The 15,388-nt window shown below is 41.8% G+C and overlaps 2 protein-coding genes across 6 annotated transcripts in view; one reads left to right on the forward strand and one right to left on the reverse strand.

Moving 5' to 3' along the window:
* The window catches only part of HSF1 (heat shock transcription factor 1), a 56,044-nt gene extending 42,698 nt beyond the window's left edge, over positions 1 to 13,346 (reverse strand). For 2 of the 5 annotated variants that reach the window (XM_051971313.1, XM_051971312.1), the window contains exon 1: positions 12,797 to 13,346. In XM_051971313.1, the coding sequence (XP_051827273.1) occupies positions 12,797 to 12,913 (117 nt within the window). In that variant the 5' untranslated portion in view covers positions 12,914 to 13,346. The remainder of the gene's footprint in view (positions 1 to 12,796) is intronic. The other 3 variants (XM_051971315.1, XM_051971314.1, XM_051971316.1) reach the window with 3 other exon arrangements.
* A 127-nt stretch (positions 13,347 to 13,473) lies between these two features.
* The window catches only part of BOP1 (BOP1 ribosomal biogenesis factor), a 66,973-nt gene continuing 65,058 nt past the window's right edge, over positions 13,474 to 15,388 (forward strand). The window contains 1 exon segment of the mRNA XM_051971311.1: positions 13,474 to 13,688. Coding sequence (XP_051827271.1) covers positions 13,560 to 13,688 — 129 coding nt within the window. The 5' untranslated portion in view covers positions 13,474 to 13,559.

Below are 15,388 nucleotides of genomic sequence, written 5' to 3' on the forward strand. Positions count from 1 at the left end.
AAGTCCCCCTATATCCACTTCTTTCTCTTCATGTCTACTGCTACCATTCTACTTCACCTCATCATAAGATCACAGCTTTACAGCCTTCTTTGTAGTGGCCAGAAACTGGAAACTGAATGAATGCCATCAATTGGAGAATGGCTGAATAAATTGTGGTATATGAATATTATGGAATATTATTGTTCGGTAAGAAATGACCAACAGGATGATTTCAGAAAGGCCTGGAGAGACTTACATGAACTGATACTGAGTGAAACAAGCGGGGCCAGGAGATCATTATATACTTCAACAACAATACTATATGATAACCAATTCTGATGGACCTGGCCATCTTCAGCAATGAGAAGAACCAAATTAGTTCCAATGGAGCAGTAATAAACTGAATCAGCTACACCCAGCGAAAGAACTCTGGGAGATGACCAAGAACCATTACACTGAATTCACAATCCCTATATTTTTGCCTGCCTGCATTTTGGATTTCCTTCACAGGCTAATTGTACAATATTTCATTTCAGAGTCCGATTCTTTTTTGTATAGCATAACGGTTTGGTCATGTACACTTATTGTGTATCTAATTTATATTTTAATATATTTAACATCTACTGGTCATCCTGCCATCTGGGGGAGGAAGTGGGGGGAAGGAGAGGAAAACAAGAGGTTTGGCAATTGCCAATGCTGTAAAGCTACCCATACATATAAACTGTAAATAAAAGGCTATTAAAATTAAAAAAAAAAATCACAGCTTTATAAGTCATCTGCCCTACACCCCCATTTCACAGATGAACAGAGAAGTTCAGAGAGGTGAAAATGACAAGGTACCACTGGTAAATCTTAAGTGGCAATGGAAGGTTCCACTTTGGCCCTTTGTAAATTCAATACCTCCCCTCTCACCTGAACTTATGACATAGATTCCTAAAGGATCTTCCTGCTTCGATCTCTCCTGCACAAGCTATCCAATTAGGCTTCTGAAAGCATGTTATTTCCCTGCTCAAAACCTTTCAATGATTCATTCCAGCTTTAAGAAATAAAATTCAAATCCCATGGCCAGGTAATCAAAAGTATTTACTTTTCTAGCCTCATTTCATACAATTTTATATTCTATTTTGATTCTATTTATTCATCTTATTGTGTCTGAACTAGACCAAATTCCATGAAAGCTGAGTCTAGGTCTTCATCAACTGAATGTCCTTTGATATAGCCAAACACAGAATTCAGTACAAAGGAGACATCAGTAAATGAATGTTTGCAGAATTGCATTGAATCAGTTAAATGATCAAGTATTAACTGGCTGCCTACTAGATACTAGAACACTAGATACTATGAATAAGGCAAGAGATGCTACAAGTTCTTTGGAACCACACTGAGATCTGGATGGGAGGGCAAAGAATCTGACTCTCTCCCCCTTCCCCCTAAGTACACAGCCCAGTTTAGCAGAATCAGTCAGGGTATACCCCAAGGGATCAGTAACTAAGGAAATTTGATCAACAAAGCATCCAAATTTCTCTTCTGGGAATCTCTGAGCCTATTTAGTTACCTCTTGATTTGACTGAGATCCCTATGTTGCTTAGGGCATAGCTCAAAAAAGCCAGGGAAAACTAGGAACCACGAAGCTTTTCAGATAACCTTAAATGTTCTAGCCAAGAGCTCATAGACAATTAATGAATGGGGTGAAAAATCAATTTGCAAATATCTCTTGATCTAGTTAGTAGAAGCACACAGTATGATGCATGTAAGGTGACAATTTTGAGCTATCTTGGAGATGATGACAAGAAAGATACAATAAAATATACCTCCCTAGATTTTGATAAGGTCACTGAACCTTTCTCATTTACAATTTAGGAAGGGGCTTTTCAACATTTGGCAACTGTAAAATCCTGTTAGGTAAGCTTTTTTGCCTTAAAACCCTACCTTTCTCCATCTCAGTGCAACAGTGAATCACCAGATTTAGAAAAGTCATTAAGATCTAAGTTCATGTCTTTGTTTTTGCAGACTCTCAGAGTTGAAAGATGCTTCAAAAGCTATCTGGTACAAATCATATTGGAATAAGAACTCTCCTCTTTAGCACAACCAAAAGGTGATCCTCTAATTTTTGTTTAAAGACCTCTAATGACAGGGAAATGTGGCAGTCTATTCACCAGTTTCATCTCATTCTGGGATTTAACATTACTGACATTATTAGTGCTAGGCCTGGAATCTGAAATTCCTGAGTGCAAACTCCTCTATAGACACTTAATGAGTGTGTGACCCTGAATAAGTCACAATCTCTGTCTACTTCAGTTTCCGCATCTGTAAAACAAGGATAATAATAGTACCTACCTTGAAGTTGAAAGGATAAAATGAGAAATTTGTAAAGTGCGTTGCAAACCTTAAAGTGCTATATAAATGCTAGCTTGTATAAGTTATACACCATACTGAGCAAGAAAAAGAAATATATTCTGTCAACCATTCTCTACAGTCTTTATGTAGTGTTCACAAAACTGTACTGAAAGACTGACAAAGCTGAGGGAGTAACAGGGAATAGATGGCAAAAAATAGATGGAAGGGACAAGTGGAACATTTAGAATACAAAACAAAACAAAACAAAACAAAACAAAACAAAAAAAACAGGAAAATTAGGATAAGACAAAGATTAGGAAGGAAAAAGAAGATCAAGGCCTGCTAGCAAAAGATGGCAACATGAAAGTTTCCAGCCAAGTTCACTTCTTTTAAGACCATCCCAAGACCAATAGAAAGTAAGGCAAGGTAAAACAAAGGATCAATAGACAAAAAGAAACTTCAAGTTCCTCAAAACAAAGGAACATAAAAACAAAAAGTCAGAATTATAAAGGATCTTGCTTTAGGTCTGATACCTCATCTCAAGGGATGAAAAAATGCCTACTTTAAGTTCTAGGTGCAGAAGGCCTAGCTCCCCAGTTCCTCCAACCATATGCAAGACTAAGAAAAGGAGTTGGACCACCTGATTTCCAAATCAATTTATTTTATAACTTCAGCAAGAGACAGGGCACAAGCTCAGTTAAGTTAAACAAGACAAAGAATCTATCATCAATAAGGACTGCTACTGCCTTACTCCAAGCCATCTCTGCATAAGAGAAGGCAAAAATGGGATCTAATCTGTACTACTGGTAGGAACACTCACATCAGTGAGATCAGTAGAAGTAACTCCAGCATTTAGCAAAGTGTTAGATCTGTTAAAAAAAAAAAAAATTAATTCTGATAGATGACTAATTCCCAACTCAATTAATGTTGCCAAATCCACTTGAATCTAGGGTTCCAAATCAGGAGAGGAGTATGGCTTCCAGTTTCAGAATGAAGATTACTGGCTCAAGAGCATGGGTTCAAATTCTACTTTTGATGTCAGTTTGCTCAAGATCATACCTTTACAAATTACAGTCTTCCTTTTCTCAAGTTTAAAATGATGCCTTGCAGACTTTGGAAGTCCCTTCCAGCTCTATCCAAATCTATCCCAATCCTCTTATCCCCTTGATCTTGGCTCTAATTAACAATGAGGAAAGGAAAAGCAAGTCACTTGGGAAAATTTAGGGAGTTTTGGCCTCAAACCATCCATGTTAATTGTATATTTCTTTTAGAATACTGCTAGTAGGTGAAATTCAGTCTTTCTAACTTTACTGCCCAACCCAGTGAAGAGTCTGGCCCTGGTCCAAAGGAATATTTGGAAGGTTTTCCATGATTTCTGCCAGATTATCAGGATAGGTCTGGCCAATTCCAAGAATTTAACATCAAAGAGTTAAGAAAAAAGAAAAAGAACTTTTATAATATTCAGTAGTTGACTGGGTAAAACCAACAGGGTTATGTCTCTTACTACAAAGAAAGCTGTATAAGGTCAGGGAATCACTTTATTTTACTGCCCTCCTACTCTTCTTTAATTTTTTCATATATGATTTATGCTCCCAACTGGACCAGAATTGCCACATCTGTTCATCTATAAATGGGGATAGTATATGCACTACTTACTTGACAGAATTATTGTGAGTAAAATAACCCATAAAATTTTTAGTATTATGTGAATGTAAGATAATTGTATATTTCATCCTGCTTGGCACAGAGCTGGGCACAGTTGTTGAATAGTTGATAAGACCACATTTCCTCAGAGAATAGGTCTGAATCTAGTGATTTCTCACTATCTTTACTAATCACCTGCATGGAACTAAGTGCTCAAGCTTTATTTATGAATGTAATGATTTGTGAAAAAGTTGATAATGATTCTGAAGTAAGGATTGCAATCAAAACCAGTATGCTGTTCTGACACAATAGAGGTAAGCCATTTGGGGATTAAAGGAGTGACAATGAAGAGCCAGTGAAAACTAACAAAAGGCTAGCAAAAAAGACCTGTGCCACACACTGAGCAAGAAATATAATAATTGTGAACCTAGACTATAACCCCAAAATAACATATGAAGTTCCAAAAAACACCTTTTCCCCCACCCTCCCAGCTATTCCTTACATACTGCTCAATACTTATGAGGATACTATGGCTTTTTAAAACTCATTATTTTTTCAAAAGATGCTTGCTCCTTGGAAGGAAAGCTGTTGCAAATTTGGACACCATACTATGAAGCAGAATCATCAATTTGCTGACAAAGCTATGTCAAAGCTATGCTAGTAGTAATGTATAACTGTGAAAGTTGGTCAGTTGAGGAAATAGTTTAAGGAAAGTTGAGAGCTGTAGGATCAAAGATTTCAAACTATGGTGCTGGAGAAGAATTTTGAGAATTCCCCTGGACAGCAAGGAAATAAAATGAGTCAATACTTAAAGAAGAAATTAATTTAGACTACCCAACAGAAGGACAAGTACTGGAGATTAAATACTTTCCCCACATAATGGGAAGGCAGAGCTCTTTGGAAAAGACCCTCATGCTGCTTAAGATTGAAGGTAAAAGAAATTGGGGATGACAGAGAATGAGATGAATAGTGTTATGGAAGCAATGTCCATGAGCTTGAACAGACTTTGGGAAATAGTGGAGAATAGAAGGTCTAGATATTCTATGGTCCAAGGACTCATGAAGAGTTGGATACAACTGAACTAGGGAACAACAACCTCCATAAAGATGATTCAGGAAAAAAACTAATAATGAAAAAAAAAAAAGGGCAGGTAATATGTAATTTAAGAATAAGACTGGCTTCAAAGGGATTTTTACAAGATCTATGAATCCTTCTCATCCTTCAAGGTCCCCTTTTTTCCACAAAGGCTTCTCTATTGATTGCAGCCCATAATGATACAAAATTAGCTGTATACTAATTACAAGTGGTCTTGTATTCTTTAATCATGTTACTATGTTTCATGTCATCTAGAGTAAATGCCCTTACAAAAAAAAAAGACTACATTTCTCCCCTCTTCAGTATCTAGCATAGGATTAGGAGCATGAGAAATAGTAGCTATATAATTAATGCATCTACAAGAGGAAGGGGTAGGTGGATAGATTGGGATAAATTTAACAGTCTTCTCTGTAAAATACTATTATAAGAAAGAATACAATGAATTATTTTGCAACTCTGCAAAGGACCAAATTAAAAGACAAAAGGCACTATCAATAAGAAGATAGAATCTAGAACTAGGGAAATGATAGTCATAGGATCATAAATGTAGAACTGAATGAGACTTTAGAGATCATGAAGTCCAAAATCCTCATTTTTTGACCTAATACTATGTTCAATCTTATAAAGTAAAGTGTGTCCAGAGGCAGGAGAACAAAATGAAGTGTCTAGAAACCAATGGTTGAAAGATCTGAGAAAGTCTCTAGGTGTTTTCCAAACCCCTCCTTGATGATAAATTGTCAAGACCTCCCCCTTTAAATGAAATAAGCTACACAATCTAGGCTTTATTAATTCTTATTTTATTAAAATGGATGAAAAATGTATTATAATGTTAGCCCACACAAATCTTAAATAAAAAAGCAATATAGATATCTACTAATAAAATCTTTTATGAAATTTAAACTTAACTGAACACTTCAATTACTGAATTGTTTTCAATATCTTCAATACTTTAAAAATTGCAGTTTTCTTGAATATCAGCTTATATTTTTATTGTGAAATAACATATAGTACTTAACATTCATATAAGTGATTAATCAAGATTATTCACATTTTATGTCAAAGGCCATAAACACAGCAATAATAACTCATGAGTCATAAACTTATGCTGACTAACTGTGATGGCAGATTCAAATAGGCCAATTCAAATCTGACTTTGTGCATGCTGGATTACTCTTCACACTATACTTACTGTCAGCTAGAGTAAAATTTAACATCTTGTTCTTTTGCTCACTGTGACCTAACCTTTATTTTTTAGAAATAGATATATTTGTGCAATGTTTTTTTTTGGGTTTTTTTTTTGGTTTTTTTTTGCTGAAGTAATTGGGGTTAAGTGAATTGCCCAGGGTCACACAGCTAGGAAGAGTTAAGTGTCTAAGGCCAGATTTGAACTCAGGTCCTCCTGACTTCAGAGTTAGCGCTCTTTCTACTGTGCCACCTAGCTTCCCCAATGCAGGAATTATTTAGTAATTCTGACCAATGCTTTTTAATCTGCCCCCACAACAGCAATTCTATTCTTGACCTTTAAACTCTGAGCTTCCTCCAAATAAAGATGATACTAACCAGTATTATATGCATCAATACATGGATATCATGTATGGATGCAAATTGTGAGGGAAAGAAGCAAAAGATTCAAAGCAAACCATACCAATGTGAGCAGCAGTAAAATGTAGTTTCTAAGAAGCCCAGCAAAACAAGTCAGTTAAATAGTTGCAACAGTGTTCATAGAACTGATACTGGTACTAATCAATGACAATAGTAGGAACTTAACTCTTCTGTCCCTTGATGAAATCAAGAGTAGCCCTGCAGAACATCTATGAAATAGAAATCTGTTTTTAAAACTTCTATCTACAACTGAAACTACAATAAAAAAATAATCTGTTTTGAGATTCAGAAAATGCTTTTCGTACACTATCTCAAGCCTCACAAAAAGTCTATGAGGTAGTTGCTCTTTTTTCCATTCTTTTTTTTTTTTTTTTTTTGGCAAGGCAATTGGGATTAAGTGACTTGCCCAAGGTCACACAGCTAGGAAGCACTAAATATCTGAGGTCCTATTTGAACTCAGGTCCTCCTGACTCCATGGCTGGTTCTCCATCCACTGTGCTATCTAGCTACCTCTATTTCCATTATTTTCAAGTGGTGGATTTCAAACCCAAATCCTCCTGACTTTTAAGCCTAGCTTCAGGTTTTACTATACTACAATGTCTGCTCCTTCTAAGAAAAATAAAACCCCATGGGTCTACTGAAGTTTCTCAGCCAGCGGAGGAGGCTCTCCTTGTTTCAAAAGTATTGAGACATTAGTCTATGAGACTGTCTTGGTCAAGAGGCTTCTTCTCTTTCTGGCTAAAATAAAACAATGTAAAATGCATAGCTGCCTCACATAGAGTATTAAACAGGACTGAGGACAAACAATCCTATTGACAGTACTTCCCCTACTGATAGTAAAGCTTTTTATTCCACTTACTTTAACTTTTAGGACTTGGATGCTGTTTGCCTAACTTTTATTGTTTTGGATTTTCTTGGCAGAGATATTGTGGAATGCTGGATTTTAAGCAAGAGCTTATCTAGATCTTCAATTTGTAGGATACTTCCTGTTTGGCTGAACTACTAGAAAGGAAGGGCTCATAGCCCCAAAAGAAAGATGACTTCCTCTCAGGTTACTGACTTATAAAGGGATCTTTGCAGCTAATGATTTTGGGTCATAGAGCCAAGCTACTCCTGAAAAGTGAGTGATCTTTCTACAATGTGACAACTTTAAAGTACCAAGATCACCTAGCCCAGAGAAAGATGGGCTAAAAAGCCAGTAGGAACTGGAATAGATAAGATGGGACAAAAAAGTCTACAGAGAGCAAGATGTTGACGGTTATTATAACAGACTCTCAAAAGACAACAGGGGACAATCTTTTCCTATTACCTTCCTTTCCTAGAGATCTAAAAGGAATGCTCTCATATATCTATACATTCTCATTTTGATCATAACCTTAACGTCACTAAATTAGTACTACGTAGTCAACAAGATGCAATCACATTTTAGAGCAGCTCTGGGGAGAAGGGGGACCATAAACTCCAGGTGACTTTGGATATTCAAGAAAGAGGTCCTATATTCAATGGAGTGTTTATTAAAAGGGTGGGAATGAAAAAGAAATAACAACATGTCCTACTTACAGGAATGAAGCAGTCATTATAACGTTTCTTTCCTCTTCTTTGAGGATGGTGATTCAGGCTGATTTCTCCCAATACAGGGATGGGCAAGAAGGGTTAGAATCCCATGTTTTTTTAGAGGCCACCTAGGCTATTCCTATTTCCAGATAAGTCTGTCCCCCCCTCCTCCCAATCTCCTGGATGCAAGATTGTCATTCCTTGAAAAGGTACGTCCATTCCTTAACAAGCTTCACTGAAACATCCAGTGAGATGTTAGGTAGAATAACAGACTGCAGAGTTATAGGCTGACACAAATCAGTTGTAGTCATTTAGTTTCCTGGTAACCTTATGTATCTTTATCTTCATTCAGGGCAAACTGCCCGGGAGGGCTTAGGTTCCCACAGAGAAAAGTTTATCAGCCTAGCAGGGAAGGACTTGGGATAATAAATTGTAGAGAGGTTCTTGACTAGAAGTCTTATTCCAAGAAGGCACAGTAGACTCTTTGGCCATGGAAACAGGAGATGATATGTTGTTGTGAGTGTTGGGCTGCCAACCTCAGGCAGTTTTGTAGCATGATGACTGGCTTGATTCAGGATAAGACTTTTGTGTTGCCTGTACCAATCTACATCTCTTTCATGTCTCTATTCAGCTCTCATTTCTGCACTGTCATCACTGGCACTCAACCAGTCATCTCACGCACCAATCCCAGCCTAATCAGGGTGCTGACTAAGCAAGATCAGACCACAGGCCACAAATCAATTTTAGTCCCAATCCTACTTTGCATTTCTACAATAGGAAGAAAGGGTTACAATATAAAGAGCAAGAGATGAAGGTGGCTGGGAACTCTTGGAGAATACTAGTCATCTCTGTTCACTTTAGTTTACACAGTACCCAGCCAAGTAGGAATCTTCCAGGGGCCCTAGATACTATCCTCTCAGTTTTTCATAACACTAACTATAGAGAATTCCAGATTTAATGAAGGGGACTCACAAAACTACTAGGCCACAGGAATTACAGCAAGGGCCTTTAAAAAAGTTTCTCTCAAGTTATTTGCGACAAATAAAGCTGTCGGAAGGATGGTTAAAAAAAGAGAAACCCAAAGTGGCTCTTGAAGAGGTAACCACAAAATTGAGGAAACAATGACAAGAAAGCACATTTCCCCTCTAATTTATTACAGCCACAATCACAATCTCAACACTGGAAGGGATAATAAAGAATATTTAGTCCTGCATTTATTTATATGAATAAGAATCTTCTTATATACTCCCAAAGACCTCTAATGATGTACCTCCCCATCTTTCAGACTAGCTTTCCTCATATTCCAGCTATAACTCCATCTTCTACAGGAAGAATTTCCCAATTCTTATGAAAGTTGGGGCCTTCTTCCTGTTGACTACTTCCAAATTAACTTATATAAAGCTTGTTTGTACATAGTTTTACATTCCGTCTCTCCCTGTATGAGATTCTGAGCTCCTCTTGAGATCAGGAAACATCTGCTTTTTTTTTGTATTTGTAGCACTTAGCACTGTGTCTAGCACATTATGGGCACTTAATATTTATTGACTGACTAACTCCTGATGTAGCCATTCTACTTTTGGATTGACTTATGTTAGAAATGAGATATGGGTGATATAGTCAGGGATAAGATTTCACCATGAAGATTTCATTGACAAAAACCACCCAAATCCTGGAAATAAAAGGAGAAATATAAAATCATACTTTTAAGAAGCACTTATTTGTGGAAAACTTAACTTTTTAGATCTCACTTAGGAGTCATTTTTAAAAATAACTTTTAGACCAAGAGAATTAAAAAAAAAAAAATAGACAGGAAACACAACTTAATTGCTAAAAACAAACAAACAAACAAAAAAACAGATACCTTAGCATTGCATAAATAGAATGAGGCTGGCCAAAGCAGTTCAACCTGGCCTCAGGTAAGGGAAGACTCAAGGAGTGAGCACATCAAAAATTTCCTTTTCCTAATTTCTCAAAAGATTGATTTGAAAGGAAAAAAAAAAATCAAATTTCTCATGGTGAGTTTGGAACTCCCATGGCAATTATTTTTAACTTATCAGGGGCTACATGTACTCAAAGGGCCAGATCCTGTCAAGGGCCAGGCCCTTGGTCAAAGGGCCAAAATGGCTTATGATTTCTACTCTTTAGAGTATATGGACTGTCCATATTCAAAAAATGGGGAAGAGAGTCAAATATCCTTTCCTCCTTAGCCTTAAACACTTGGTTTCTATAGGATTTAGAGAGTATCCTGGGATGCCAGTGCAAAGTGTAAACAGCAGTCTTTTCCTGGCTGAGCTTGGATTTAGAATTCCAGATAGACTCCCAGATTTATTTGTGCAAATCTCAGCTGTGAGGTTGGTTGCCTAAGGGAATGAGGCTCCGTAATGCCCCCTCAAGTAGCTAATTATCAAACAAAAGCAAACAAACAAACAAACAAAAAAAAAAATCTGATTTCTTTGGATCTTCCTTTACATACCTAAGATTCTATCATTTTGCTTTCCATTTTTGTTATCTGAACTTTCCCATAAGGTTTTTCAGCATACAGTCAGCCACTAGTTTAACATGTCACAGTCCAATTAATTTGGGCCAAATCATGCCACATTCTCTACTGTCACTGCTTCTGGCAACACATCCATTAATCACCATGTAGTCTAACTTCTTGGGAATGGTGTTTGTTATTGAAACTCTGGGCTTGTTGAGACTGACAAAGATATTTCTCTAGTTGTCTCACAGTTAGGTAAGACCCAAGGAATGAGAGAACCTGGCCCAACCCATTTCCTTTCTGGTTCTGCCCATCCACGGCAGGCATCAGCTTAGTCAGGGAAGAGCTTAGGATTTAGGGATCCACGATTAACCACTCTGACAAGGGGCTGAATGATCCTGGAAAAACAAGGGCTCCAAAACAGTTTTGTTCACTTCTACTTCTCTAGGCCTAGAGAAAAACTTTCTTCTTCTTACCTCTGTCTAGCCACAGTCTGGGACAAACCTATGGTTGGCAGGCTGCCCATCAGGTAGAGAGGGTAAATATTTCTTAGGGGGATACAATAGTCCTTAATCTTAAAGTTAGTAAGGATTTAATATGACAGTAAGTTATCACATTTACACATAAATACGATCCCATTTGATTTTCAGAAATGTCTCAGTTGGGTGCTATTTTACAAATGAAGAAAGAAGGCAGGCTTAGGCAAAGTAACAAGCTCAGGGTCACAAAGCTATTCCGATCAAATGAACTCGGGTCTCCCTGAGCCCAAGTCCAGTGCTCCTATCCATTGCACCACCTAGCACTGGGCATGACTGCCACCTTATTTCTCTTTCCCTTCCTCATTCCTACTTTTATAATGCTGAAGACAATGGAAGACATAATAATAATCATGATAGTTAATATTTATAACGTACCTAATATGCTCCAGGGACTGTACTAAGTGGTTTACAAACTATTTTGTCCTCACAACAACTCTGGGAGGTGTGTGCTGCTATTATCCCAACTTCTAGAGAAGACAACCCAAGTTAAGTTATTTACCTAGTGTCATACAGCTGCTAAGTGTTTGAGGCCCCATTTGAACTCAGGTCTTCTGGATTCCAGTCACTGCACCCTAGCTGCGTTAAATAAGTGACCTAAAAATCTCCAACCCCACCCTAAATGGAAGATAAACCAAGTAGAATCTAGTCTCTCTCTTGCCAGGGTTCTGGAGCTTCCTTCCTGAAGCTCCGAGGAATGGGTAAGCCAATACCATCTATCCTCCGTACCAGGATCGAAAGATTTTGGAGTTGGAAGCGACTTTCTTTACTGATCCATGTTAAGGCCTTTTCCCTCAATCCTCCCAAAGTGTAAGGTTCCCCAGGGCCCCAGATGGGCTTCCAGTAAGTGGATGTCAAGGGGAGGGTGCCCTTCCTCAGAGGAACCAGTTCCGTATTGCCTTTCCCCCTTCAGATCTAGGGACCTCGGTCAGGATTTCTCTCCTTCGATTCCGGAGCTGAACTGCTAGGGCATCTCCCCAGGCCCGGGAAGAGCTTCCAACCATCCCAACAGCTGAGTTCCTCCAGCTACAGTCCTCCCAGCCCCCGACTCTCAGCAAATGCTGCTCTGCCCCGGGCGCACTAACTCCGAGCCACTAGCCTCCCACCCCTAGCTGTGCAGAGGACGACCGCGAGCGCCCCAGCGCCTAGCCAGGTCTCAGCAAAGGAGAAACCAAAATACAAAGCGCACCCGGTTCCTGGTCCGACTCTGGCGGAAGAGAAGCAGGAACCGCGTGCACCACCCTCCACCTGCACCGCCCCACACTTCTGGTGCAGCAACCGAAGGAGCACCACCCTGCGCGCCCCAGCCCCTCTCCAGTCTCCAGAAAGGACGAGGCGCAGTCACTCCGTGTCCTTCCCCCTCCTCCCGCTGCTCTACGCAGCAGTGGAGAGGAAAACCCCAGGCGCCCCAGCCCCTCTCCAATCTCCAAAGCGGAATGAGGTGCCGTCAACCCGCGCCCCTCCCTCCCCGAGTGCAGCTGAAGGACCTCCACTCAGCGCGCCCCAGACCCTCGCTCGGCTCCGAGAGAAGAGGAGGCGCCGTCAACCCGTGCCCGCCCCAGGCCCTCACCGGGCTCCAGCAGATTAGCGCGTCTGTTTCCGGATCGCTCACTAGGGTCCACAGCTTGGTCAGGAAAGCAGGGACGTTGCTGGGCCCTGCCATACCGGGGCCCCCGGACAACTCCATTCCGGGGGCCGGCGGGCTGGGCAGGGCAGGGAGGCGGACACCCAAGGAGGCGGGCAGGGCAGGGACAGGGAAGGGAGAAGAGGGCCGGCCTGCTGCGAATGGAACGGGTACGAAGGGAAGGAAGGCTGCCGCTTAGCGCCGCCGCCGCAGCTGGGGCTGCAGGGGATCCGCTGCCTCGGCCTCAAGCGCCGTAGCCGACTCCGCAGCTGCCCGAGCCGCTACCGCCGCCCGCTGCGCAAACAGAACTCCGGGGCCCAGCATGGCCGCCGCCATCTTGCGACGGGCTCGCCCCCGGCGGCGTCGATTACCTACGCGTGTGCACGCGCGTGACGTTCCCTCCGCCCAACGGCATTTCAGCCCCGCCTCTCGCGTGCGCTTTTATTTCTTTCTGGCCACTCTTTTTCCTTGGTCCCCACCCCTACCGCGCAATGAACGCTTGGGCGCATGCGCATCTTGCCTCTCCGAGAACGCGGAAAGGAAAGCTACTCCCTAGCGCAGTCTCGGCGGCTCTGACGCACCCGTCGCTGCACCAAGCGCAGGCGCACTCTGCTTTTGATCCAGAACCGGACCGGAAGGGGAGGGAAGAGAGAAGAGAGGAGGTCTTCGGCCGCCAGGGCCGGGAAGCGGCGCGAGGAGCGGCGGGAACATGGTTGGGGCGCGGAGCAGGAGGCGCGCAGGCATGGGAGCAGGAGCCCCAGTAGAGACCGGAGCGAGGGCCGGGAAGAGGCCCGCAGAGCAGCAGCCCGAGCTTCAGGAGGCGGGGTCCAGCGAGGAGGTGACAGTGCAAGGCGGGCCACGTGCACGCGGGCTGAGGGGAGGGGACGTGAGGGCGGCCAGGGGAAGAGGGATAGAAGTGGCACGGAGAAGAGGGGAATGAGGAGTGGTCTCCGAAGGGGTAGGGTAGAGAGAGGTCCTTAAAGGACAAGGATAGGGAGGAATGGGAGGGAGAGAGGAGGCCCTAAGGGCACAGGGATGCTGAAGGGGCCCTACGGATACTGGAGAGGCCCTGACAGGGAGTGGGAGGGGGTGGGTACTGGATCGACCAGGAAGGAAGGGTGTCTGGATGGGAGAGCCCGTCACTAAACTTTGTTTGTCCACAGCCAGGCATGATGCTAAGGACCAGGGATACTAAAAGAGGCAAAGGACAACAGCAAAGGGGGGTTCACTGAAGAGAGGGAGCACTGTGGGGGTAAAGATAATGAGTCCTGAGGGAACAGGGACGACGAGGTACCAAAAAGAAGGGAGCATTTCGGGGAAAGGTACTGATGGGGGCAGAGGGTCTTCTGCTGAAAAGATAGACCTGGGGGCTGTAGCAGATCGAATGCACTGGTGCTGGGGCCGGTCAGTGCACCGTCTGAAAGGTGAGGTTTGGTGGTTTAGAAGGCAGAGAGGCTTTTAATGGGCAAGGATGTTGATTGGGGAGATTTTGTGATTAAGGGGATGCTGAGGAAATAGAACTGGTGACCTTAGAGAGGATATGGGAGGTAAAGAAAGAACTCCCATTGCTGACTGATCACATTTAGTGGAAATTTTCAAAGGAGTGATTTAAGTGAAGGGATTAGTGAGGGATAGGAGGTGGATCCTGGAAGGGGCAGAGTGTTGGGAGAGACCCGGAAGGGATAGAAGGACCTGAAGAGATGGCAGAAAAACTGTAGTGTGGAGGGGGAACCCCACAAAGTGGGTCCGAGGTAAAGGGGGTATGTCAGAAGAATGAATTGGTGTTGTGGTGAAATGATGTCAGGGCCACTAGAGTGGAGAAATAGCTGAGGTTGATGCACCAAAGGAGATGGGATTTGGGGATGTTTGATAGTTGGAGTGGAGAAAGTGGGGAGATGGGGTGATACCTTGAGGTAGGTGTATTTAGAAAGTAGGCATTTTGAAAGAAGAGTCTGAGGAAGTGAGGGGAGGGCAGACACTAGAGAAGGGAAAGGGACCAAAGAGATGGAAGTCTGAATGAAGGCGGGACTAAGGAATGTGGGGTCTAGGAGAATACCCTGGGGAAAGAGCTAGACCTTTTGTATATAGTCCCCAGGGATGTCAAGGCACTGGCAAATCAAAACTTGCTCTTCTGGTTCTATTTTTCTAAATGAGAGGCTCCCTCTAGGGTTACCAGGTACCCTTAGTGTTTTTTCTGCTTTTTCTCTAATCTCTTTGTGGGGGAAAGGGAGAGGTGGCAAAGACTTTGTATTTATAGCAGATATGGACCCTACATCAGAGTAGCTAAGTTGGTATCAAATCTGAAAAGGACTGTAATCTGAGAGTTTCTGGAGCTAGATATTTCCTGATGCTGTGTCCAATTATTTCTTAGTGTTTGTAATTTACCTGCCTTTTTCATGTGATTTGTAGCTTGATTATTGCTCTCCTTATTAGCAGACTTCTTTATACACGGCTATATTCCATCATGGGTCTGTTTTGCTGGTCTACAAAGGAAGTCATATTTCAGAAGTGATTTAAATGCCTAAATATAAAGAAGTT

The sequence above is a fragment of the Antechinus flavipes genome, chromosome 1 (genome assembly GCF_016432865.1).
Source record: "Antechinus flavipes isolate AdamAnt ecotype Samford, QLD, Australia chromosome 1, AdamAnt_v2, whole genome shotgun sequence".
NCBI classification, from domain to species: domain Eukaryota; kingdom Metazoa; phylum Chordata; class Mammalia; order Dasyuromorphia; family Dasyuridae; genus Antechinus; species Antechinus flavipes.